At 60.1% G+C, this 25,168-nt stretch overlaps 1 protein-coding gene across 3 annotated transcripts in view; it reads left to right on the top strand.

Annotated features, from left to right (window-relative positions):
* The first annotated feature begins 427 nt into the window (after nt 1-427).
* Nucleotides 428-25,168, top strand: part of ARHGAP26 (Rho GTPase activating protein 26) — a 151,788-nt gene continuing 127,047 nt past the window's right edge. For all 3 annotated transcript variants that reach the window (XM_059825154.1, XM_059825153.1, XM_059825155.1), the window contains exons 1-4: nt 428-581; nt 22,347-22,442; nt 23,431-23,492; nt 23,927-23,998. In XM_059825154.1, the coding sequence (XP_059681137.1) occupies nt 428-581; nt 22,347-22,442; nt 23,431-23,492; nt 23,927-23,998 (384 nt within the window). The remainder of the gene's footprint in view (nt 582-22,346; nt 22,443-23,430; nt 23,493-23,926; nt 23,999-25,168) is intronic.

Below are 25,168 nucleotides of genomic sequence, written 5' to 3'. Positions count from 1 at the left end.
TGGGCGCGGCCGCGGCGGCAGGGGGCGCGGCGCCGCCGGCGGGGCGGGGCGCGGCGCGCCGGGCCCGCCCATTGGCTGGAAGTGCGGCGCGGGGGGGGCGTGGCGCGGCGCGGGGGCGTGGCGCGGCGGCGGCGCGGGCGGGCGGGCAGCGCGCGGGCCCTGCCCGGGCGGCGGCCCCAGCGCGGCGGCAGCTCCGCCCCCGCCCGCCGCGCCTCAGCGCTCCGCGCCGCCCGCCCGGCACCGCTCCGCACCGCTCCGCACCGCTCCGCTCCGCACGGCCCCGCCGCTCCCGGGGCGCGCCCGCGGCCGCGCCAGCTGCCCGGAGAGGCGGGCGCCCGCTTCGGCTTAGAAAAGCGTCGAATTTTTCGGTTTTCCCCATTGTTTTAGTTCGGCTTTTTGCGGCGGCCGGTGCGCGGGTGCGGGCGGCATGGGGCTGCCGGCGCTGGAGTTCAGCGAGTGCTGCCTGGACAGCCCCCAGTTCCGGGAGCGGCTCCGCTCCCACGAGGCCGAGCTGGAGAAGACCAACAAGTTCATCAAGGAGCTCATCAAGGACGGGAAGTCGCTCGTCGCCGCCCTCAAGAGTAAGTGAGGGGCCGGGGGCGGCCCTGCCGCGGCCCCGCGCCCTCCGGACGGGCCCCGGCCCCGGCCCCGCGCCGCCTGCCCGGCCCGCCGCGCTCCGCCCGCCCGTCGCTGCCCGTGGCCTCCCGCTCCTGGGCCGTCGCGGACCACCTGCTCCCGCCCGTGGCCCCCCCCGGGTCCCTCGGGACGAGCCGGGGCCTGGTCCACCGGGACGTGCCGGGCCGTGGTCCGTCGGGATGGGCACGGTCCTGCTCCGGCAGGTCCCGGTCCAGGGCTGGGGTGCTCGGGGGGCGGCTGGGGAAGGTGCCGTGCCCCCCGGCTTGCCCTCTGCCCCTCTCTGGTCGGGGTGCGGGGTGCCCAGGGCCCCCTTCCCGGGCTGGCCCCGCCGGCGCCCTCTCCCCCGTCCCCAGCGGGGCGGCCCCGGGCTGGGGGGCAAAGCCGCAAACCGCCGGGGAGACCCTTGCCCGTGGCCGGCAGCGTCCCGCTCCCCCCTCGCAGCCAGGCGGGGCTGGCTCCTGGCCCCGCGGCCCGGGACACCTCTGCCTGGCCACCCGCCGCCACGGTTGGGTGGGCAGCGCCCGGGGTGCTGCGGTGGGGGAGCCGCTCCCCGAGCAGCGGCTCCGTTCCTCCTGTTCCCCCCATGGGGTCATGTGGGGCTTTCTCTTCTTTTAAGTTTCTTTGGCCCAAAGCACGGCTCACTTCCCAGCCGGGGGGTTTCCCGTACCAGGCACGCCACCAGCGTGAGTTGTCACCTCACTGAGCTCACCCCACCCTCCTCCGGTTCGGTGCCGTGGGGCGGTGGGACAGGAGAGGGGCGCGTCCGCACACCCCCATGCCGTGGAGCCCCCGCGGCATCCCCTGCGACGCACCAGCCTGGCCTCGGGGATGCGGCCGGGTGATTTTGGGAGCTGCGGCGCGGCGGTGTTGCCCCCGCGGTGCACAGGCAGGTGATGCTCCAGCAGAGCCCACCACCCCGTCCCATCCTGGAGGGCTGAGCTGCAGCCGTGGGGCTGACTCCTGCTCCCTGCCCTTCAGACCTGACACCGAGCCCCACGGGTGCAGCTCCCCTGCGCCGGAGTAGCAGCCGGTAACGTCTGGATTACAGGGACCCCCATTGTACCAATTCTTGGCATTTTGGGTTAAAAAAACCCCAAACCCAACAGGTATCAGTGCATTTGTGGTTCTGCAGGTCTGAGCTGTCTTCTGCTGCGGTGCGTTTGCCTGTCGAGCTGTAGGGCAGCCTGTGCCTGGCCCTGCCTGGAGCATTCCTTTTATCGCAGAACGAATCCTACAGCGTTGTTCTTCACTGGAAATAAATTTTAGGAATTAGCGGGTGGGTCCCAAGGGTGTTCATCTCCGGGCTTAGCCAGCGGGCACTTTCAGCGGGTCGCTTGGCAGGTGCTGGCCGAGGGGGCCGGCTGAGCCCTTGCCCCCGTCACGCTGCACGGCAGGTATTTTTGGGTGTGCTGAACCGCTGCGTGCTCGCGGCTGCTGGTGGGCTCCTCTCCCGCCGGCCGGAGCCACGTTGCACGGCCCCCGCGCCCCGGGCTGCCTGTGCCAGGGCAGGAAGAACACTCGCCGGCCTCTGGAGATAAGGATGTTTTTATGGCGGAATTGTTTTGTAGCCTCTATTGAATGCGTTCCTGGATTAGACGTTAATTCCTGTGCAGGGCTGGCGGTGTGTTCCACTGATGCCCCGGCTGCAGTCGGTATGGGCATGAATAATAACGATTTTGCTGGAGCATTAATTAATGCCCCAGCACCGGTGCTTGCCTGGCCTCATGGCCACATCCCACGTGTGTGTGGCCGCAGGCGCGGTGGCACGCTCCCGGCAGAGGTGGTCTGCAGGGCACTTTGGGGGAAGGTTTGGGGGTGCATGGGGCAGGGCACAGGGATGAGTGTCCCCTCCCCGGCTGTGATGCTCGGCCACTCTCTACGTCCTTCTCCCACATGTGGCCCCTTCTCCTGCTGTGAGAGTGACTTCACCGGCTGCGTGGCTGCTGGCGAGCCGTGACGCCTCTGACTTCTCCAGAGGAGGGACCTGGCGCAGGACAGGATCTGGCCCAGCTCTTTCCACATGCGTTACCCTCGGTGTGTGATGGGTCTGAGATCTGGTCTTGTTGCGTGGGCCATGACAGACCCTCTGGGCATCCGTCTGAGCACAGGTGGAGATGCTCCAGGGTGGAGAGCTGCTGCTCTGCCTCTTGCTGCATGTTGACTACCGCAGGCGTGTGGGATGGCACCGCCATGAGCCGGAGCTGGTGCAGGTGGTACCTGGTGGCCATTCCTGGCAATGACCAGGCGCTCGCTTCTCTTACCTGGCTTTTGTTTTTCTCCAGTGTCTGCAAGTGGCTCCTCGCCCCGTGGCTGGGCAGGGCAGCCTTATCTTGCCACTGGCATCGCCTCCACGCGTGCTCCTTGGCCGTCGTGGAGGCCGCAGGGTGCGGGGCTGGGCAGGTCCAGGGAGCAGCAAACCCCTGGCTCGGGGCACGCTGCCTCTGGAGCCAGGGGCTCGGAGGGCGTCTCGGCTCTTGGCACAGCGAGGCGGCCTGCAACTGAAGTTACTTGAAGTCTTGTCAATATCCTCTCTCACTTTCCTTCCTCTTGCATTTTCTGCTGAATGTCTCGCATCCTCTTTGTTTTCAGACAGGTGTGAGGGGAAGGTAACTCTTTGTGTATCAGCGAGGAGCGAGGCGGAGGGGCAGCTTGGTCAGGGCTGCGGTGCGGTTACGTGGCAGGGAGGAAGATGCAGGAGGGAGGAGAACCCCTCCGCAGCTCTGGGCAGAAGCTCTCTCCTGTTCCCTGCCGCCCTTCTTGGCCCCCCGCGCTGCCGACACCGGTGCGGCAGGAGCGGCGTGCAGGGACAGTGAGGCTGGTGTAAAGGCACGTAAGAAAGTCTTCCTCTGGATTTGGTGGAGGAGCTGTTCTGCAGCCACCCTGCTTTTGCTCTCTGTGAAGGTATGGAGAGAAATGGGACTGATTCACAGCGCTTTCTCCTTCATTTAAAAAAAGAATAAATTCCGAAGGTTGAAAATAATCCTCATTTGCTGAAGGGCTGGTCTTGCTAAATATCCTCTCATGGCGAGGGCATCTCTGGAGTGTGTGTATCTATATGTATAGATATAAATACTGTTCTTTTCTTTTTCTCCCCAGTGAGTATCTGTGCCTATTTCTATTGTCTCCCTTTGCTGCTTGGCTAGTACTAGGAGTGACCTGGTTTTCAGCAAAACGTGTCCCTCTTCCTCCCTTATACACCATACATAAATTATTCAGAAAGTTTTGCACATGCAAAGACCTCAAGTGAGACATAAATAATGAACTTGAAGCTTGGATGCCGTGAAACTTGTTCTCCAGCAAAGGAGCCGTGGCGACCATCGGTACCAGGGTTACGGAAGCTTGTTGCCCCTTTGCATGTCCCCTGTGCCTGCGGAACGGGGCAGGCAAGGAGCTGCGTCCCGGCCGGCGGCTGGTCCTGGTACGGTGGCTGCCCGTCGTGCCGGCGTCGCCTCCAGCCCCTCCGCTTTGGTGGAGGGGGACATCGAGCCCAGTCGCCCAGGTGGTGATGCAAAGATGCTTTGCAGCTTGCTTTGGAAAATGAGCAGCGTGCGTAACGATGGAGGATGTGGGGGTGCAGGCGGCTGGCAGCCATCGCCTCCCCCGTGCCGCTGTGGGGGGCTGAGCGGGGGCACCCTCCTCCTCCCCGCGGCCCCCAGGTCTCCCCGTGCTGACAGGCGTGGTGTGCCCGCGGTGATGGGGCTGTGGGGGGCTGCGTGCTGTCGAATCCTTTGGGCGCTGGGGCTGCAGTCTGGTGCCCTGCCACGTTTCTGCTGTTGTTTTGTTTTGCTCCTTCCTCCAACTCCCAAGCACTAATTTGAAGCCACCGAACTCGTCCACGCCCCGGCCGCTGCTGCGCTCGCACGTCGCAGGCTGCAATTTGTTTAAAAAGCCAAGCGGGGTGGTTGTGTGGTTCCTGGCGCTGCCGTTGGTGTGCCAGGCTCTGCCTGCGGACCGTGTGCTCTGGGATGCACTTGCACACAGATGCGGTTCCACGTCTCAGCAGCCTCTTGCCGAAACCCAGCCTTTATGAAATGTCTGTGTCCACGGCTGCGTGTGGCAGTGCCATACCCGGAGCTGGCGCTGACTCCGTGCCTTGCCTGGAAGCGAAAGTGAAACTTCTGTCCAGTGTTTAACCTGAGCAGTTTACTCCCTTTTGATACAAACAAGGTTTAGACTGGGAATAAGGAAGTGTTTTGGTCTCTGGCCGATACCTTCAGTTGCCTTCTGCCCCAGCCGACTCTGCTACCGTTGCTGCCTTTCCCTGCCCGCTCTGCACGCCCCCCAGTTCGGCGTGCTCGGTCCCCGGGAGAGGCACCCCGAGCAGAGCGAGTCTGGGGGAGACCCTGGCTCGGGCGGGTAGAGCTGCCCAGCTCAATGGGCAATGGGTGACACAGTGCCATGCGCTCGAAGTGTCCTTGTCTGCCTCTCCAGGGTGAGAGCCCTCGGGTGTGTTAGAGGAAGAGCCGTGTCCTGGGACGCTTCATATCTCGGTGCCGTCTGGGGTGCCGCGTCCTTGCGCCCCAGTGCTGCGGGCACCCACCAGCGCTTGGGAGCCTGGGGAGGAGAAACCTGAAGCCCTCCTTGGATCGTTTTCATACTTTTGCACTTCTGGTTCCTGAAGAAAGCAGTAACAGCCCAAACCTTCCCATCACCCGTGCGCAGAGGAGAGGAGGGATTGACATGCAGAGGTTTAAGTCTGGCTATTCCCGGAATGGCCCTTATTTTTGCAGGTGCAAACATTAATGGTTAGAGACGTGTTCCTGGCTAGGAGACAGGTGTACACTTGCAGACTTGGGTGTGGAGAAAAAGGAACGTTATACTTTCTGGAAGGTGCAAAATAAAAGCAAACCCCGTGTTGGGTTGCTGTGGCCGCTTCCTTTCGGTTCTGCTCTGGTTGTGCCATGAGAAGGTGTTTGGCTGCTGCCATCGAGCGCTCGGTGCTGGCCGCCTACGAGCAGCGATGGGGTGCGAGGGCTGCCAAGGTGAGTCACGCTGCACTCGCTGCACAGCCCGTTCGTTCCGTGTCTTCTAAGTGCCGAGGAAATTGCTGCCTCGCAGCGAGGAGGATTTCCTGGGGCTCGGTGGCAGCACCGCGGCCGTGCGGGCAGAAACCCTGATCCCTTCCTGGGCGGTGGGAGCTGGCTTTGCCCAAGGAGCTTGCCCCGCGCTCGGAGGGGTGGGGACCTCTCTGCCAGCGCTGAGCTCAGCAGCGGTGGGGCATGGCCAGGCCCCCAGCGCGGCCGCTGCGGCTGGGTGAGCAAACCACAGGGCCAATCTGGGGGGAAAGCACATGGTTTTGGGGTTTGATGGCTAAGATGGGTTGCTTCTGATTTTTCCTGCTTCGTTCACCCAGTGAAGGTGTAACATGGCTCCCTCGTGTTAGGGTGTATTTCCCCCCCTGCGTTGCTTTTGGTGGCTGGTAGGAAACGTTCGGTGCGGGGAACACTTTGTGTGATGGGAGATGTATGTGGTTACAGCTCAGCCAGACAGTCCTGCCCCTGTGCCAGCAGGGCCGAAGGCAAAGAGGACTTCTTCCTCCTTTGCATGACCTGTGTGGCTTGTGCAGTCACATATTTAATAGCTTGTCTGGTATTTTATTCAAACGAGGGGTGATACAAATGATAATACTCTGCTTTATTTTCAGCACAACTTGAAAGCTCCTCCTCTTCCTCTCTGGTGGAGATTAGCAACAGGAATGTATTCCTGCTCAGGAGATGCTCTTTGTTTCAGATGGTGGGTCTCCACCGCGAGTCCTGGAGGGATCGTGGTGCAGCCAGCGTTGGCTCTGGAGGACTGCACGCTTACCCCATGTGGCTCAGCCTGATTGTAAGAAGGAAAACTCAGGATGCAACAGCCTTTCGCCCTGCCAGGGTGTTGCAGTGGTTCACCCGTGTGCACTGCCCGCAGTCATGATCTGTGCAGGAGGTTTGCGACAGCATCCCCAGGCATCGTTCACCCATCTCCCCCGGGGTCCCCTGGGGCCACCTGTGGGTCCCCCTGCGCGCAGCTGTGACCCCTTGCTGCTGGCGTGTTGGGGGACTGATGGTGAGAGCCACGCTCCTGAGCGCGGTGGGCTCCTTGAGCCCCGTGTTAGCAGCCGAGCTGGTGCTATGAGCCCCTGCGCCGGGCTGCAGCCAGATCCGGCCTCTCGGCAGTGCTGGCGAGGGAAGCTGGTGAGCAGAAGGGTTTGGGTGTGCAGGAGAGTGTGCGTTCGTGATTACATCTTTTAAATTATGCCAGCAGAAGGCTCATTAACAGGGCTCAGAGATCTCTTTAATTGGGAGTGTGCCACAGAACACCTCTGGGTGTGTGTCCTGGTACACCGGTGTGGTGATGGTGCCCGGAGAAGCTGCTGGCCCTGTGTATGCCACTGCCTGGCTGTGGCACCAGCACCGACCGGGTGTCCAACGTCAGGGTAAACCCAACCCTTTTGGGTTGGTGGGGGATGGATTGGGGAATAAACAGCAGCTTTGCGAGGCAGGGGCTGGGACTGACTGCGCTGCCGAAGCCGGCGTAGCCTGAAAGTACACGCTTGTGGCCGGGGAGAAAAATCTGAGCAGGAGGTGGATAGACCTGGAGAGGGGGATGTGGAGGGGCAGGGTGGGATGTCCTGGTGTTACTCCAGCACCAGGAGCCGGGTACCTGCTCAGTCCTGCTCATATTTCCAGCATGGAGCAGATTTGCCTGGTTTGGGTCAAGAGGCCGTTTTTCCAAGGCTGTGGATGTGCCAGCACAGCCGCATCTTGTGTCTCTGTTCCTGCAATCCCGCTGTGCTGAGTGGTGCGTGCGGTATGCGTGGTGCTACCTGTGGGCCCTGGGACAAGGGCTGGGGGCCGTGGGCTGTTTTGATTTCCTTTTTTTTTTTTTCTTTGGAGGTGGCAACTCACAATGACGTTGAAAATGCATGCGAGGAAATGCCGTTCCCATGGTTGCTGTGAGGAGAGTGGGAGGCAGCGGTGCCGGGGCTCTGCTGCGTGTCCCTGTGCTTTCTGCAGGTTGGCACACACGGTGCTTCCCTGGCTGATCCCAGCCGGGCAGGAGCCTGCAGCCGGGACGGGGCGAGCGGGGTCAGCCCTCATGGTGCTGCCAGCCCCCTCCCTGGCTGGCAGAGGGGGACCGCCGACCCCTCTGCTCTCCCCTCTTCCTGCAGGCACCCCAAAATCATCGTGTGCTTCTCCCTGACACCCAGAGAGCAATGCCACGGCCAGAGCAGTGTCCGTGCACAAAACAGGGCAGGGGTGCTCGGGGGTTTGCATCCCTCCACCCAAGCAAAGGGGCATCAGAAATCCCCACCCTGTGCGAGGGGCAGCAACGGTGGCATGGCAAAGCAAACCTGCCTGCGCTGCGGCGGTGCTGGTTGGGGTGTTTTGGGCAGCCCTTCCGCACTGTCCAGCAGTGGGGCAGCAGGAGGACGGGCTTTGCCAGGTATCCGTCGCTGTGCTTGGGTTTTTTTTGATCCGTTGATTTTGGGCAGACCTGAAGGAGCCTGGTTTGGATGCGGCGTGATGAGTAGCTGTAGCGTGACCACAGTGGGCGGGGAGGGGAGGCAAAGCGAGGGGGTGCTCATACCGAAACCCGCACAGCTTGTTCGCTTCTCGGCTGCTCCGCGTGAATCATCCCTCTCTCCTCCCCCGGGCACGCGAGCGGCTGTCACTGCGGCCGGCGGAGCCGAGGCTGTTTTCCCTATTTTCCTGGCACGCTCCCCTCCGCCACCCCGCACCGTGAAGGCGCGTCCACCTGCTCCTCTTCATCGCTCCGTGCAGGCGCCTGGTGGCCCTGGCCCTGCGGGCTGCACGCTCCTGACGAGGCGTGCTCGTTAGGCCATCGCCTCGGCTCTTAGTAGCAAGGATCATCTCGAGCGTGGCTTGAAGGAGCTGGGAATTGCGCTTCTCTGCCTCTGCTCCCGCCTGCTGACGGGAGCCCGGAGGTCACAGCGTGTCTGGGATGCTGGATGCGCGCGGGGAGGGACGGTGGCCGCGGGATGCTCTCCGGAGTGGGGAGCACAGTGCGGAGGGGGAAGGGGACGTTTCTGCAGTGATGCCAAGCCGGTTTCTCGCTGGAGTTTGTGGGAAGTACACCAGCCTCCGGACCATCTGGCTCCCGCACGTGGAGCGGCGGGCGCAGCCGTGCTGCGTGGGGGCCGGGGCTGCCTGTGCCAGCGCAGGGGCGAGGGGCCAGCGAAGGGCCCAGGTGCTCCTCACTCACCCTTCCCTGCGGTTTAGACCCTCAGCCGCGGTGCGGTGCTCCCCGCGGCACCCCATCACCGGGGACAGCCAGCAGGCACGGCGGGCAGGCGGGGGCATCGCTGCGGCGCAGTGCCGGCTCGGGTGGTTGCCGGCACGCATGCTTTCTGCCCCGCGCCAGCCCAGCGAGGCGACTCTTTTTCATTCCCAAAAGACGAAAATGCTCCCTTTGTTCTGGGCTGCAGCGTGAAAGAATCTATTTTAAAAAGATACGGACTGTTTATCTACAGCAGGGCTGTAAATAGCTCATAAAATAAGAACTTTCTTTTCCCCAGGGTTTGCCCAGCTCCCCGGCGGGTAGCCGTGCCGTGCTGCCCGTCCTGCAGCGGGGCCGGCGGAGCGGCAGGCCCGGTGCCCGCAGCGCTGCCTTCGCAAGGTTCACGTCACGTGCAGCGATGTGCTCGAGGACGTTACTGCAACCCGTGTTTAGCTGCCGTTACTCCGGTGCGCTCGACGTGCTGCCTGTGGTGTACATGCATGTGCAGGTGTGCACACCCGCGTGCTTTTTTCTTTTTAGCAGCTTCTAATCCTGCATCAGTATCTCGATGAGGGAAGTGTAAAGGGTTCTCTGCGTGGGCCGAGTGACCTGTAAAATTAGCTGGCGTGCGCCTTTTTAATAATACTGCCTGGTAGAGCGTCCCTTTGCTGTGTTTTTTTCTTTTTCTAGCTGAAACAGCGTCTGTCCAGAGCCATACCCTCGCCGAGTGCTGGTTGCTTAGCAATGTTTTACAAAAAAATCCCCATTGCAGAGCAGAACGGTTGGGTGGCTCTCCCCTGCTTGCCCCCGCGCAGCCGGCGGCAGCGGCAGCTCTGCCTTGCACTTGCTGGGTTTGGGGGGAAGGCTCTGCCCTCGCTCCGTCCCTGGAGGAGTGGTGGGATCCCCCGCGTGCCGGGGGCTCCGCTCCTTCCAGGAGGCAGGCGCTGCCGTGGGGAGCGGGGCTCTGCTCTGGGGCAGGAGCCTCCCGGGAGCGTTTGAGCGAGGGAGGTCTGCAGGGAACTGGGAAGCGTTTCCCGGTATTGCGTTCCCAGCCCTTTCAGTGTCGGTGGCCACGAAGGCTGGGAGAAAGCCCAGGTTAAAGGCAGCGATGCGCTCTGGGCCACGCATGCCGTTTCTCACCCTGCGTGCCTCCCCACGCTCTGCTGGAGGGTTTAATTTATTTATTTTTTTTTCCCCTGCTGAAGCAGGAAAAATTGACTCACTTGCCGGCGATGTTCCTGTGAGCGCGGTGGGATTTTTCCTGTTCTTACAGCTGAGGTGGAGGAGCGCGGGAGACAAAAGGATTTCCGCAGCCTCCTTGGGAGGAGAAGGAAGCAGGCTGCTGCAAAACCGCTTGTCGAGGGTCTGGGAGCTGACCCCACTTTCCTGCCCTGGCTGTGGGCACGCCGGCCGCTGGCGAGAGCCGCCGCTGGGATGGAGCCCCTCGGGACGTGGCCCCTCGCACAGGGCTGGCTGCCAAGCCAAGGAGGGGGACAGAAGAGTCATTGCCCCATGCCGTGGGCCGCATGTGCCGCGGGCCGGCTGGGATGTGCCAGAGAGGACTCCTGTCCTGCCCGTGCTGCCTGTGCCCCATCCCCACCCGGGGCATGGGGGTCCGTAGACCCATTGTCCCCCGCGGGACCCCAATGCTTTGGCACTGCTCCTTGAGAAATCAAGCCGTCTCCCTGCCGGGCCGACTATTAACTAATTAGATTTAATAACAAGCTAATCCAAATGCGTGGCTGGTGCCTGAGGCAATCTGCTCCCGCCTGGCGCGCGGTGTCTGGCCGGGGGCTCTGCCAACACCCCTCCCATGCCGGGACCCCCCTCCCAGCAAGACCCCCACCCAGCCTTCTGCTCCGCTAATGGGCACTGCCTCGGTCAGGAGCAAATTTCTTCTGGATTAGCGTCCTCTAAATCGATTAGCTGTCTCGGGCAGGGCATTTTGTTCTAATGAAATGTGATTCCAGGCTCCAGTCGATGAGTTATTGAGGCAACGAGGGTAAAGTAATCTGCCACCTTTCTGGGGGTTGTTCCAGGGTTTGGAGAGGAGAGAAACGGAAAAGGCTCGGAGGAGAAATTAGAATTAGCAGGGGAGCACATTACGCTGTCACGGGCTCACCCACACTCCCCCAGCGAGGGAGCTGGGGGCAAAATGGGGAACTGTGAGTAAAACGTGGCATTTCCATCGTGCTGTCAGAGGCAGTTTACTCGTAGGTGTAAGGCTGGATGCGTTTGCACGACCTGCCCGGTGCCGGCAGGAGAGCGGAGCAGTGGCAGCGGGGCAGCTTGCGGATGGGGGGAAATGCAGTATTCAAAATCCTTGTTGCCTGGAAGAAATTGGAAATATCTTTCATGGTTTCAGGCTTACAGCTAAGCAAGCGCAGAGCAGCAGGACAGCCGCTCTCTGCAGGTGTGCCATCGCTCTCCTTGCAGCAGCGCCGTTCCCAAACGTCTTGCCCTGGCCCCAGCCCTGGTTGTGATACGGGGATTTTTGCTACTGCTTCCTCACAACATTTTTTGTTTGTGCGGTTGGCTGCCTTTGGAAATGCCAGCTGGGGCAGTAGTTTTCCATTTCATTACCGCATCCCTGAAGTTTTCCAGGCACTGAAGCCATCGCCCGTGTTTGCTGTTCCAATGCAACCCTCCTCTGTGTTTTGGGTGTTGAATATTTACGTTTGATTTTATTCGGAGACCTTGTCTGCTCCCACCTGAGCTCCCTCCCCTTGCTCTGACGCCTGGCTGCCTCTCCAGCCCGCCTGCCCGCAAACTTTCTGCTGGCTCAGCCGTCACTTGCTGCTGCGGCTGCAGGTTGGGACGGGCTGGGGGGTTCTGCTGTAAACAACACCAGGATGTGAAGAAAAATAAACACGGGGAAAAGTGCCAGAGGTGGTGGTTGGGTGGGGAAGCGGCGAAATCTCGTATTGTTTTGTTTTGCTGCTAAGTGCACGAAATGCTCTCGGTGTTCAGGGCCAGCGCAGGAGCGTGGGGGTGGCGCCCCGAGGATGCTGACCTTCCTCGCGCGCATGGACCGTGCTTGTGCCCCGGTGCGAGCTGCTGCCCCTTCCCCGGGTGTGAACGGGCGGTGCTGGGCGGGCAGCACGTGCCCCACCAGCAGCCCTGGGCAGCGGTGCTCTGGGGGGCTGTGGGAGGACTGGCATGCTGCCATGTTCGTGCAAAGCCCCAGGAAGCCCCCCGGGCGGTGGGCGCGGGGGGCTCTGTGCAGTGCTGGTGGGTGGCAGGGCTGCCGTGGCTATCTGGCATGCCGGTTCCCAACACGGTGATGGTCAGCCTGGAAGCTGCCTGCCAGGGAGTCGGTACCCGACTTCAGGTCCCTTATCTTCAAAGACTGTCCCGAGGGTTTCGTGGCAGTTCCCAGCCACTGCTGGGCGGGCTCTGCTCGCTGGCAGCTTGCCGGTGTTTCTCTGAGCCCTGGTGCTCATTGCTGGGAGTCGGGAGGACCCGCTTTAGGATGTGCTTTCCTGCAGCTGCAGACATCTGTCTTCTCAGCGTCTCCAGAAATGGGAAGCCTTTCTGGGGGTCATTTGCATCATTCATGGGTTTTATGTTCTCGTTCCTTGTCCTGACCACAGGTAGTGATGCTCGCAGTGCTCTACCGACCCAGCACTCGCAGCCTGCTTCTGGACTTCTCAAGTCATTTTGTTTTTGCCTTCCTTCGCCCTCACCTGGCATCATTTCTGTCTGCTCTCTGCCCGTGTCTCTGAACCGAGAGCTGCTGCAGCTCGTTACGCACCTCCTTCCTCTCCACAAATAACCTGGTTAATGCAGAACTGGGGCAGGGCCGAACTGTGTCGGGCACTAAACTGAGCGCTCCACTTTAGAGCCATTACTTGTGAAAAATCCTGTTTGGGCAAGTAGAGAAAATAGTCCAGTTTCCATGCAGGGCAGGACAGACGGGAGCCTCCCTGCATCTTCCTTTCCTGGAGGGACGGAGAGGTCATTGAGCCCATCGCTATTTGATGGTTCATGTGCCTGGCACCGAAGTGAGGGTCTCTTTGGGTGCGACCCTCGCCAGCAGTGAGGACTGCTTCATTAACTGCTTCATTAACCTGTGCCTGCTGCCTTGGCCAGTTACTCTCCCGCCAGCGGCGTGGGGAGGGGGGAATGGGCAGAGCTGTTTGTGCGCACTGGGTTTCTGAAGCGTCTCAGCCGCTGTGAGATAAAGATCTGAGTCACAAAAGTTGCGGTTTGGGTTTGTTGCAATAGGAAGTGATGGACAAGTGCTAAGAAAAGCTGAACAAGAGGGATGGAGAGCGGCAGTGAGACCCCTGCTCAAAGCGTCTGCCGCAAAGCAGGCTCTGCACCGGGCTAAAGTGTCCAGAAACAGAAAGATCAGGGCTGGATCCAGGTCAGAGAAGGGGGGGCAGAAGGGGAGGGCTCTGATTAACCATCGGCTTCCTCAAACCAGGAGGCGGCTGCTGGAAATAGAAGAGCGGCCGGAGCAGCGTGAGTCAAAGGAAGCGGCTTCTCGCCTCCTGCGCTGTCGTTGCCCTGAGCCCCGCTGCAGGATGTCACGCCGGGCTGAGCAGTGCCGGCGGGCTTGTGGGGTTGCTGGCGGCCTGACTTCCAGCCGCCACCACCGGTTTATTTTTGAGCGGGTTACTAAGATGTGTGTTGCAGGTTTGGACCATAACTAGCACGGGTGATGGGAGGAGCAGGCAGGAGCCTGTGATGCCTCATGCATCCGCGACCAGATGTTTCTGCGAGTCCCGCTGGCTCTTAGCTCCCTGAAGCTGTGTTTACTGATTTTAGTTTTCTGTAAAGCAGCACCTTGCTGCTGGGGCTCCGGTGAGCCGGTGCCCAGGGCTGCAGCTGGCGAGCGGAGGCCGAGGTCAGGCTCCTGCCTTCTCTGCGAGCGCTCGCTGTGGGAAGAGGGGCTGCCTGCCCCTGCCCCTCCAAAGGGAGCAACAGCCCCAGCCCACAAGCCAGGTAGGGGCTTCCTTCTTGCTTTCTCTTTTATTTTTAAAGCTCCCCCTTCCTTCCTTGGCACGACCTGCCTGGCAATACACGGGGAAAGTCAACCACTGCCAGCAAACCCTCCTTTTCCCCGCAGCTGGGCTGCTCCCCTCTGCCTTCGAACAGGGCCACCGAGGGCAGGCGCCTGCAACCTCGGCTGCCGTGGGCGAGGGTCACCTTGTGTCCCCGGGGCACGAAACCTCCTCCACCTTCCTGGAAATCCAACCGTCTCTTCAGGAGACCCGATGGTTCTTCTGGCTTCATTTCCCTTGGCTCTTCCATGCCTTTCATGGGGAATATCGGGAAGCTTTGCGAAAACGTCCTGGCCTGGCAAGGCTCCCAAGATAACTCCAAATGTTCCTGATTTGGGGGTGGCAAGATGACGTGGCCAGGGTGCTGGGCTGGTGGGCAGCAGCGGGATAACTTTAGCTGTGCAGCCGGGCAATCCTTCCAAGGGCTAACTTTGTTTTTCATGAAGCACAGAACTTTTATCTCTTAAAATACCATGGAAATAATTCATGTCTTCAGTGTGTAACTCGGATCTGATCTGCTATTTGAGCCCAGTCAATAGTCCCATTCATCCTACAATGGGTTCTCTGTCCCTCTGGCAAACATTTTGCCGTACGAAGCCACGTTGAGTGTGTGAAGCGAGGCATACGGTGATGCCTTGGCTGGGCAGCAGTGCAACATGCTCCCGTGGTCGCAGTAGAAGTCTGAGCAGAAGCTGTGGCACCTCCTGGATCTTCAATCTTGGGGCAATCTCAGACAGATCGCTTAATTTTTCTTGTGCTTTAGCATGTTTGAGCAGTTTGGGGTTTTTCCCTTGAAGCGTGGTTTGTAGGGTATACGTATTTGTAAACTTTCCAAGGTAAAATGAAGTTTCGGGATTTGGGGAGGCAGGATTTGGCCTCCCTGCAAGCGCTGGTGAGATGAGACTTGGTGCTGCATTTTGGCTGGAGGCCGTGTGGGCGGTGAAGGCACCAAAATGGGGTCTGGGGGTGCTGCGGGGCCACGGCGTGCCCCGGCAGTGATGCTCTCCCCGCCTTGGGGGGTCCTGCATGGGGCGAGTGTGGGGACTGCACCCATTGCACCAGTCCTTGCGGTCACCTCATGCTTGGTGGGGCACCCTCAAACCTTGATCTCCGGCACGTGCCGAGCCAGGGCAGGCTTTCCACAGGGTTTTGTGCACGAACGCGATGGCAGAAGCTGCTGCCAGAGATGGGGTAGTCTTTGCTCATCTGGTTTTATATGTTTACTCGAATGATGAATCAGAGGGGAACCTGCCAGCAGCTGCAGTCCCATCCTAAATCACTGATTCTGTCCACCACCTGGTGGAGAAGTTACTTAATAAACAAGTCATTGCTAATTATGTACGAAAGCAGCTTGGGGATTGTGCCGGGTCCAGAGGACCACAGTGTCTGGCAGGAACGGGGCTTTTGCTGATCTCTGCTGGGAAGCGCAAAGAGAGAGGATTTAAACCTCTTGGAACAAATTAAGCGTTGAATGACGCTGCCCCGGTGCTCCATGCCGACTCCAGCGGTGCATGGGCTGGGCCCGTGTGGGTGCTAAAATTCGATGTCGGTGGCTGCAAACGCTGATTTTCAGGCACAAGGTGCTCATTGCTGGATTCCTGCCTGAAATGTGGGACCGTGGTTTGATCAGAGCATCCCAACCTCAGCAATGCGGCAGAGTGCTCACGTGCATCCGTGGGCTGGATCAAGTCAGCCATTCCCACCTCTGGCCTTTCCCAACCCCGCATCCCTGGGCACTATGGGATGTTGCATGAGCCCACAGCAGCTTTGCTCCGGCGTTGTGCATGAAGCCCTGGCTCGCTGGGTGGTCGCCGGTGGCGGGTACTCGCTGCGAGGTCAGACACCATATTGCTGCATCCTAAGCACCCTTGGCGGGCCGTAATCCGGCTGTTTTGGCTGCTGATTAGAGCGGCTGTTCATGGGATTACTCGTCCTGGCTGGCCCCTGCCCGTCGCGGGGTTGCTCGGTGCCGGCTGCCATGGCCTGGGGAGGTGCGGGGCTGTGGAGGTGCCACCGGGGCGGGCGGCCAAGCGGGCTGTGCTGTGACCTGCTTTCTCTGTAGCCAGATGGGGGGTCACCAGTGGAGACCTCCCAGATCTGCCTTCTCTGGGCTCCTGCATCTGGGCTGTTTCACAGGACAGATCCCCTGGCTGGATCCGGCCCCTCCACTGGCAGAGGAGGTTCCTGGCAAGCCATCGAGGCAGTGGTGGAGGTGAACCAGCCCCTGCCACGGCTACACACTGTGAGACCCCGCAGAGACCCCTCTGTGACCCCATGGGGACTGCACGACAAGGAGCTGCTCCTTATTGCTCCACGTCCCCCCGTCCCCTCCCCGGGGCTGGCAGCAGCGTGGCTTGCACGCCGGGCTCATGGCTTGCACACAGCAGCTTGCACAGCATGGTGGGTTTGCCTCGGTGTCAGCCCACGGCACCCGTGCATCGCGCTGGTCCCCTTCCTGGCTGTCTGTCTGCGGGTGCTGGTGGAGGCAGCGCTGCCTGAAGCAGTGACCACGGCTGTGCATGGGGCGACCTGCCGGGCTGCGAACCCAGGAGCTGTGGGGTGGCGGCAGCTGCGCGGTGAAATCCTGGCAAACAGCGAGTCTTTGCTTGGACTGTTGCTCCGGGATTTGCACCATTTATGCTGAAGGGTTTCCATCCGGCGGATGTCACCAACCAGTGCTGCCCGAGGCTCTGTGTGTGTGCGGTTTATACCCGTAGACCGGGCAGATGATGTCTGATGATGGTCAGACCTTGTGCTTCTGCAGCATCTGTGGTGTGCAGATCCCAAAGCGTTCTGCAGACCCTGAGGCTTCACCTCCGTTGTTCCCAGAAGGCAGGACCCGTCATTTTCTCCTGTTGTGCCAAAAGGGGAGCTGCTGTGCGGGGGGCTGAAGAGGCTTGCCCGTGTGTCAGCACCCGGTGAGAGCATCGGGAGCAAGGCCAGCTCATGTCGGCATGCCCCGTGGTGCAGCTGCGAAACTGTCAGTCCCTTTTGCACACCCGTGGGCACAGGCGTGTTAAGGAGGTCTGGAGGCATTTTCTTCAAAAGTAGCCAGAAAATGGGCCATGAAGTAGATGCAGGCTTTTTGGAGAGGCTTTAAGAAACTTGTCAAACCCATGAGGGGGGAGCTGGTGGCTTCTGTCCTTGTGGTTGTCAGTGGGAGTGTGGTCACCTCCCCAGCGAGGGGGCTGGAACTCGCTTGGGGCGGTGGGGCTGCCGGTGCTGCTGGGAGGGGACAGGCAGTGACACTGCTGGCAGCCAGGCAGAGGTGCCCGTGAGGAGGGAACAGGCTTTGCGCTGCCCTGGACCCTCCTGGCCCTCTCCGGGGGCTGGTGGGACGTGCAGCCTGAGCCTGCCGTTCCCTGCCGCGGGGGAAGGAAGGGGCAGGAGTCTCAGTTCCTGTTGTCCAATTGAGCATTAAATATAGGCTATTAAGCAATTTTCTTTGCAGGGAGTGTAGAAATACTGCTCTGTGCGAGCACAACCTCTGCAGGCACCAAGAGCACTGGAACTTGCCTTGCAGCGTGCAACTGGCCTCATCAGCATCCTTTGCTTTCGCCCTTTGCAGCAGCATTAACCCTTCATGGCTGGGCTTGTCCGCAGGTTTGTCTTTAACTTGAACCTTCCGCAGCGTCCTGCTGCTCCTGCCTCTGTCCCGGGTGCCCCGGTAGCACAGCTGAGCCAGAGCTATTTTTGCTTTTTCCAGCTTAAATAGCAATGTGGCTGCAAAGTCAGCTTTGGGGAGAGCCCTGCTTTCTGAGCCAGCAGTATAACTTTTTCCCTGGCCAACACGGTCTTTCAAACACGTGCTGCTGGGTGGGGGACCGCGCTCCCCGGTGGGCAGCGGGGACTGGGCAGCAGGACGTCTGTCTTCTTGAGGGCTCATTTGGATGTTGTGGTTCCCCACTGTGTCCTGTGGTCACGTTTCCCAGCCATCCATCCCTGCCAGGAGGAGCACACAGGTGGAGGAGTTGCAATCTCTTCTCAACCCCTTATAAATGTTGATTTAAGGGAAAAGCTTCCTGCTGTATGTCTGCCCAGGCTTTCAGCGCACCTTACCTCTGTGGTCCCTTTGGGAAAGCCTGAAAATGTTTTAAACACCGAACACAAAGAGAGAGGGTGATAGGGGTGTTGCACAGAGGTGAGGTGTCCAGCTGAGGAATAAAGCTGGACAAAGAGCTGGGAGCCGGTGGCCAGGAGGGAGCAGCTTGGGGCAGGGCTGCGGTGTGAGTGACTTCCCCAGAGTGGCTGAAGCTCCATGTGCTGGGTCACCCGAACCGGGGACGCGTTAGATCTGACGCCTGCGCCCGGAGGAACAGGGCTGCCCCGTCTCACAGTGGTGTGCCCCGGGGGAGAGCTGTGCTGGGGGGCTGCCCCTTTGTGGACCCGGCTGGTGTTGGATGGGGTTGTCTCCGTTGCGCCCAGAGTGCTGTACACGTGGAGGAGGGTTGTGAAATCACGACGACTTCCTTCTATAAACGTCCTTTTTCAATAGTTCCAAATTCCTCCGGAAGGGGCTTTTTATGTAAAAAAAAACCCCAAAAAACCAAACCCACTTCAGTCTCATTGCAGTAACAGCAGCCACTTCCCAGAAAGAAGATTTAACTCTCAATAGCTGAGGAGGAGGAGAAGGAGGGGTGCCAGGGTGATCCGGGAGGACAGACAGCGGGAGTGCGAGGCGCTCCCTTGCGGCATTGCTGCTGCGGGCTGGGGTAACATCGGCTTCAGCCGGGTTTGGAGGGAGCCCCAGTGCCTGGAGGTGTGAGGCTGGGATGGGAGCTCAGCCGGCAATGATGCGGCTCCCTGGCTGGTGGAGGGAGGAGGCGGCTGACCCCTGAGCCGGGCGTGAGGGAGGAGGGATGGGCAAAGGGGTTAACTGGGGCTGCTTCCAGGCGCAGGCAGCTGCCCTCTGTCCTGCTGGGAGCCTTCCCCGCTCCGCGCTGTTCCCGCAGTGGGCAGTGGATGGTGAGGATGCTGAGTGCGTCTCCGCTGTGCGAGGGACGGGTGCTGCAGTATTCGGTGGCATGCCACGTGCCCCTGCTCTGACTCCGCACGGGGCTGCCTCCGCGGTGCACGCCAGGGCAGGACCCTGGGTGCTGGCAGGGCAGGGCTCGGTGAGATGCTCCATCCCCTGCCGTGGGAGCGGAGTGGCAGCATTTCAGCGGCATGGCTAAAATTGGCTCCTGAATATTTCCTAGGAGACTGTTCACAAAAAAACCAAAGCTACAGCTCAGGAGTTGTTGTGCAGGAATGGCTCAAGGCACAGCAGGCAGAGAACAGCCGGAGGCAGATCCCCGGCTGCCTCCTTCCATCTGCGATCGCTGCTCTCTGACCTGCTGCTGGGAAAGACAGACCTTGGAGTTCAGCTCCAACTCCCTCCTTGCCAGGATGGGCCCCTGCCGGTACCTCTGCCCTCTGCAAGGACACCTCTCCCTCCATGTCACTCGTCCCCGTCTGCAGTTTTCACCTGGTTCAGTCATAAACCCTCCTCCAGGAAGGGAAAGTGCTCAGGAAAGGGAGTGCTGCTGGGCTGCTCCCCTCAACGGCTGAGCGGGTAACCCCGTATCGCAGTAACGAGCTGATACATCGCTTTAAAAGGGCATTTGATTTAGATTATTGGTTGCTGTAGCTGTGCAGCTGGACCTCCGGCATGCGGTGCGTGTGCCTGTTTTCTGTCAAGTGGACTTTCCTGAAGGGATCGTCCCGTCCCTGCCAGCCTGGGGGTGGGAATGGGGAGCCATGGGAAGTCACGATGAGGAGGACTGCGATAGCAACCACCCCGCGGGACGGTCAGCCTGCAGAGCAGAAAGGAATGTCATGAACGTGGGGGCTCTGGGGCAGGGCGGTCCCGTGTTGGAGCGGAGGGGAGGGCAGGCAGGCATGGGGGGGCTTCAGACGCACGTGTAGCTATTACTTGAGCACAATGTGTATTGTCCAGAGAGGGTAATTCAGGCGCACTCACCGCACGCAGTGGTGTGCTGGGCAGAGGACCCCTGGCTGCGTTACCAGATATGTGAGCGTTACCTTGCAGGTGGGATGGAGATCTGCTTTGCTGCTGCTTGGCCGGCGCCTTCTCTGCGTGGTTTTGACTCAGATCCTGGGCACAGGCAGGTACGTGGCTCCACAGCAGCTGCACCCTGGACCCTCCCGAGGTGGCTGCAGCCTGTGGGTGGCAGGGGCCACCGCTTGCCATCCTGCCCTCCTGGTGTTTCAGCAGCTTGCGCAGGGCCGTTTTCACCTCCTTGGATGCCTCTGCTAGACATCGCGCTTTCCTTGCCGCCCCTGGAGATCTTCAGTGCCCTGTGCTGCAGCCACGAGGCGTGATGGGCACAGGAAAGATTGATTGGCAGCAGGGCTGCAGGCTGCGCACCCGTGTCTGGGCACCCCTGGGCTGGCTGCCCCTGCACTGTCCCCGCAGGCACGATGCAACCTCACTGCTTCTGCCAGCACCTGCGCGTCCCTGGAGCCATCCCAGTCTGCCCAGTTCCTGTCCTTGCAGGACGACCATCTGGTGGTGCCTGGACCCCGGAGCCACGTTGCTCAGGCAGAAGGGTTTTTCTGGCTTTGTGGTGGTTTTCCCTGGTGGTGTGGTTGACTGATGAAGCCAGACGGAGAACTTGGAAGCAAAACTTTCACAGCCCTTGGCGCAGCCTGGCTGTGACTCATGCGCAGGGTCTCGGTGGTTTTACTTGTGCACGAGAGGATGCAGAAGTTTCTGTCAAGCCTTTGTAGTAGTTTGGGTTTGCTCGTCCACAGTCCTGGGGAAGAAGAAGCCTCAGGAGCTGAGCTGGCCCAGGGAGGGGCCACCCTGCTTTCCCCGTGCGCCCCTGCCTGCAGTGCAGACAGGAGCTTTAGCTGCTTCCACTGGAGGTTTTTTTCCCCCAAATGTAGATGAGACGTTCAAGCTTTTAGGAAAATGGGATGCTAGGAGTGCAGGTGGGTCTAACGGTGGCACAGGGAGGACGATGGGGCCCCTCCACGCTGGCTCCTTGCTTGCCCCCAGATGTGCGGCACGGGTGTGGGTTCCCCTCTCTCCTTTTCTGGCCGAGCCTGCTGCTAATTTTAGCATCTGCTTCGCCCCTGCGACTTGGCTGTGTCATTCAGCGAGCGGCTGCCAGCGATCCTCCTTTATCGCTGTCACACCGGGAATTATCTCCTTCTTGCCCTGCCTCTCCCTCGCCTATTTATAAGTGCTGTGGGCCACGGCTGATGGACGTCGCTGGGTCCAAAGGCTTCTCAGCTTTGCTCTGGCTCATGCGTGGTCCCTGCCGTGTGTAATGTGGGCAGGGTATTGGTGAGGCTGCAGTGTGCGGCAGGGAGAGCGTGGCTGGTGGCTGATGGTCAGCACAGAGCTGGAGGAGAGGAAATGGCTCCTTAAGTCATTAACGTCATCTTCGTTATTATTCCAGAGGAGGCAGGAGGCCACCCGGCTTGGGGGACCGGGATAAAGTTCCTGAGCCCTCTGCCTGTCCTGGCAAGGGAAGGGGGGCTGCTCTGCCGCAGCCGGCAGCAGCAGGGGTACGTGGGGGAGAGCGGGGTGAGCTGCACCCGTTGTGAAGTCATCCGGGACTGAGCTGTGGGCAGGATTAGCCCCAGGGCTCTAAGCAGAGACACCCGGAGAGCAGCTTTAATGCTTGGAGAAAGCTTTAAATTCTCTTATCCCATGGGGAAAGCAAAATGCTTGAATTCTTTCGCTGTTATCTTTTGGCTGTGGTGTTCGAGAGGAGGAAACAGCCTTTGTGTGCACACGCACGTTTTCCACCTGTGCTTGGAAAGGAAAAAAACCACTGAATTTTTGGACTTGGAGTGAAGAAATGCACAGGGGAATTAGCATTACATCTTCCTTACACCGTCTGCATGCCGGCAGTCCCTCGCGCTGCTCAAGTACAAGTTCCCCTCCAAGCCGGTGGCCTTGCAGTGCCCGGGAGCGTGTCTGTCTGCATGTGCAGGGTTACGGGGCCGGTTCGAAAAGCCAATCCTGGACCCGCTCAGGTCACTGCAAGTAAGAACTTAATAGGATTCAGGTCTCGGAGAGAATCTGCAGCTTGGAAAGCAATAAACCTCTGCCTTATCGCCTGTACATGGTGCCTTCGTTCAGCAGGACTGGAAGCCCGTGCAGAGGCTCTGTCCCTTGGGAGGCAGCGCGGGAGCTGCCCCGGCAGTGCCGCCCTGCATCACCGTTTGCCCCTGCCCCGTGGCCCTGGGCTTGAGCTCCTGCATGGTTCTCATGGTATTTTGAGGTTGCGTCTCCTGTAGCGTATTTTGGCAGGTGCTGGCTGGGACCCCCCAGAGCCCCCTCCCTGGAGCGGGTGCAGGAGAAGGGCAGTGCTTTTAGGGGTTCCCTGGTGCCAGGGGACCCCCATCGGACGGGTCCCTCCATGGGGACTTGCCAGCTGGGATTACGTGTCTGCCTGTGTCATGCTGTTGGTGGGCTTTTTCCTTTTCTAACATCTGCGTTTTCCCCTCCTGCCCTCTCTGCAGACCTGTCAGCGGCCAAGCGCAAGTTTGCAGACTCCCTCAACGAGTTCAAATTCCGCTGCATTGGTGATGCTGAAACAGATGACGAGATCTGCATAGGTGAGTCCCGGGCGCTGGTGCTGTGGGTAGCCCTGAAGCCACGTTCCAGACCCCTGAGCTGAGCAGGCATGGGGGAGAAACACACATGAGGATGCCAAGGGGCCCGGGAATTGGTCTGGGTGCTTTCCTGCTCTCTGGAAATGGCATGTTTCTCCTGGCTCAATATTGTCAAAGTCTTCCCAGGGACAGCAGTTGTTGCTTCTTGGCCTAAATCTAGCCCTGCCAGATAGGAAAGGCAGAAGATTGCCTGTATCTGAAACCATCTAGATTAACCGGCCCTTTCGCGTTGGAGAGCAGGGATCTGGAGACGTGGCCATGGCGAAATAACGCTGCAAGGGGCTGTGATCCGAAGGAGAGGAGCAGCAGCCTCGCTGCCGGCTGCAGGAGCAAAGGACCTGGCAGGCACCCGCTGTGCCGACAGCAGCCTGGCAGCGCTCTCCCAACCGAGCCCAGCTCCACCATGGAGCTTCTCGTGGCGCAGGCCAGCCGCTTCAACCCTTTGCTCCATGTTATCCATGTTTGCTCCAGCCAAACTTTTAGAGCTTATTGTGCACATCGTCTGGAGCCAGGAGAGCAAATGGGCTTTAGCCCTGATTTAACTTTGCTTATTTATTTGTGCCTAGTCTCTCTCAGCAAAAATAGCTTTCTCATCCAAGTCCCCTTGCTGCAACGCACGTGCTGGTCAGCCGGCAGTCGTGCACCGAGCTCGGCTGAGACCTGTGCTGAGCTGTAGGGCGGATCAGCAACCGGCAGTTGGGTAGGGCAAGTTCCAGATGAAGGTGTGGTGTTTCTCTCTGGAGGTGGGAACACGGTGCTGGGGATGCTCTGCTACCAGTTGCTTTTGTAGGCAACTGGAAGCCTTTCTGGGGAGAGAGCAAAGATGATCAAAACCCCCAAAACACAAACAAAGAAAAAAACCCTATTCAGTCTCTCTCTTTCTTTAAAAATAAAACGTTAAATGCTGACCGTGCGGGTGTGTCCCTTCCAGCCAAGTCTCTGCAGGAGTTCGCCACGGTGCTGCGGAACCTGGAGGATGAGCGGATGCGCATGGTACGGCCCCGTCCACCGGGAGCGGGGTGGGTGGTGGCACCGCTGCTGCCACCGGCGGCTCTGTGCAGTGGGTGGTGTGGCGCCCAGGGTGCCGTGGCAAGCCCTGGTGCCCCTTCCCTTGCCCATGGCAGAGAGGGAGGGGAGGGTGAACTTGGTGGGGAGGCACACTTGAAGAGCATCGGTAACGGTGTCTTGCTGTTGGAAAATGGCCAGCACTGCTGCTGGTAGGGCTCGCAGGGGTGAGGAGCAGGTTTGGTACAAGCCCCTCAGCCTCCCCCGGGTCCTCAGCCAGCGCAGAGCCGGAGAGCGCGAAGCGCGGGGGTTTCTGTGGGCTGCAGGAGGGTTTCCCTGCGAAAGGCTGTTGAGCAGCACGGGTGTCTGGGGCTGAGCTGGGCAAAAGGTGGCAAGTGAGTTGTGCCTGTCTTTGCCCGTAGATCGAGAACGCCAGCGAGGTGCTGATCACGCCGCTGGAGAAGTTTCGCAAGGAGCAGATCGGGGCTGCTAAGGTAGGCTGCTGCTGCACCGAGCTGCTCTCCCCTCTGGGAGCCCCTGCTCGGGCTCAGGAGCAGAGCCCAGCGCTGCACTGGGGATGGCTGTGGTGGTGGCCGGGACCTGGCGTGCTGCAGGGATGGGCCCTGCTGGGCACGGGCATGGGAGGAGGCGGCTGTGTGCTGCTGCGGGATGGAGATGGGGCCGATCCAGCTCCTGGGAAAGTGCCTCAATGTTTTGAGTTCACCCACAACCAAGGTAACATTCCAAGGGCCAAAAATCACTTGCCAGTTGAAGTGAACTTTTTTTCTTGCTCCAAGCAAGAATTAGCATTTTCTTAGAGGGGTTCCCAGTTGCCTGAGCCCCCCAGTCTGTGCTCCCCACCCCCAGTGCGTCACTGGGCGGCTGCACGGGAATTTGCACGGCTTCTGGCAGGACGGGCGAGCCCAGGGAAGCACCGGTGTGGCTGAGGGCGGCTGTGAGACAGGCTGCCCCCCCTCCTTCTTTCCTGCCTTTGTTCTGAATTTAAAACCGCTGTCTGCGGCTCTCCTGTTGTTATAACAACCTGCTGCTGCCTGCAAGAAGCACATGCCAGCCCGGCAGGGCCGTGTTTGCATGGCAGCGCTGTGCCCAGCTCCCCGCTGGCATGGGAGCCGCGGCGGCACCGCGGTGCAGCCCAGCCCAGCCAGGCTGTCCTGGTTCATGCAGCTAAAAAAAAAAAGCCAAAAAGGGGTGCTTCAGAAAGGAGCCGGTTATTAGCAGGTGTCAAGGGTGCATTTTGTACTGGTGTGTCGGGGTGGCAAGCTGGGATGAGAGGTGCCAAAGGGAAGTTAAGGTTGACATCCTCCTTTAATGCTCCTGCCACAAGCAGCCAAATTACTGTGTCGTCATCCTGAGTGACGCATAGGATAAGCCCTTGCAAGGGGCGGCAGGGGATGGGATGTGAAATTGTGAGGATGAACTGTGGTTAGCAAGCGCTTTCCTCGCTGTGTTGTCTTTGGGCCAGCCCTGGACCTGGATGTTTTGCGGAGCCTTGGGCTCTGGAAATAGAGGAGGGGCTCCCCCAAGTCTTGGGTTTTGGCAGCACAAGTAGCTTTCCTTTAGCTGCCTGATGGTCACGGATGAAAGCAGCTTCTCCCACCTCCAGCTGATGCCCCTTGGCCTTGGTCCCATCTCGTGCTGTGCGG

The sequence above is a fragment of the Gavia stellata genome, chromosome 16 (genome assembly GCF_030936135.1).
Source record: "Gavia stellata isolate bGavSte3 chromosome 16, bGavSte3.hap2, whole genome shotgun sequence".
Taxonomy (NCBI): Eukaryota; Metazoa; Chordata; class Aves; order Gaviiformes; family Gaviidae; genus Gavia; species Gavia stellata.
The sequence above is the reverse complement of the archived record's forward strand: the minus strand, read 5'-3'. Positions and strand labels throughout refer to the sequence as shown.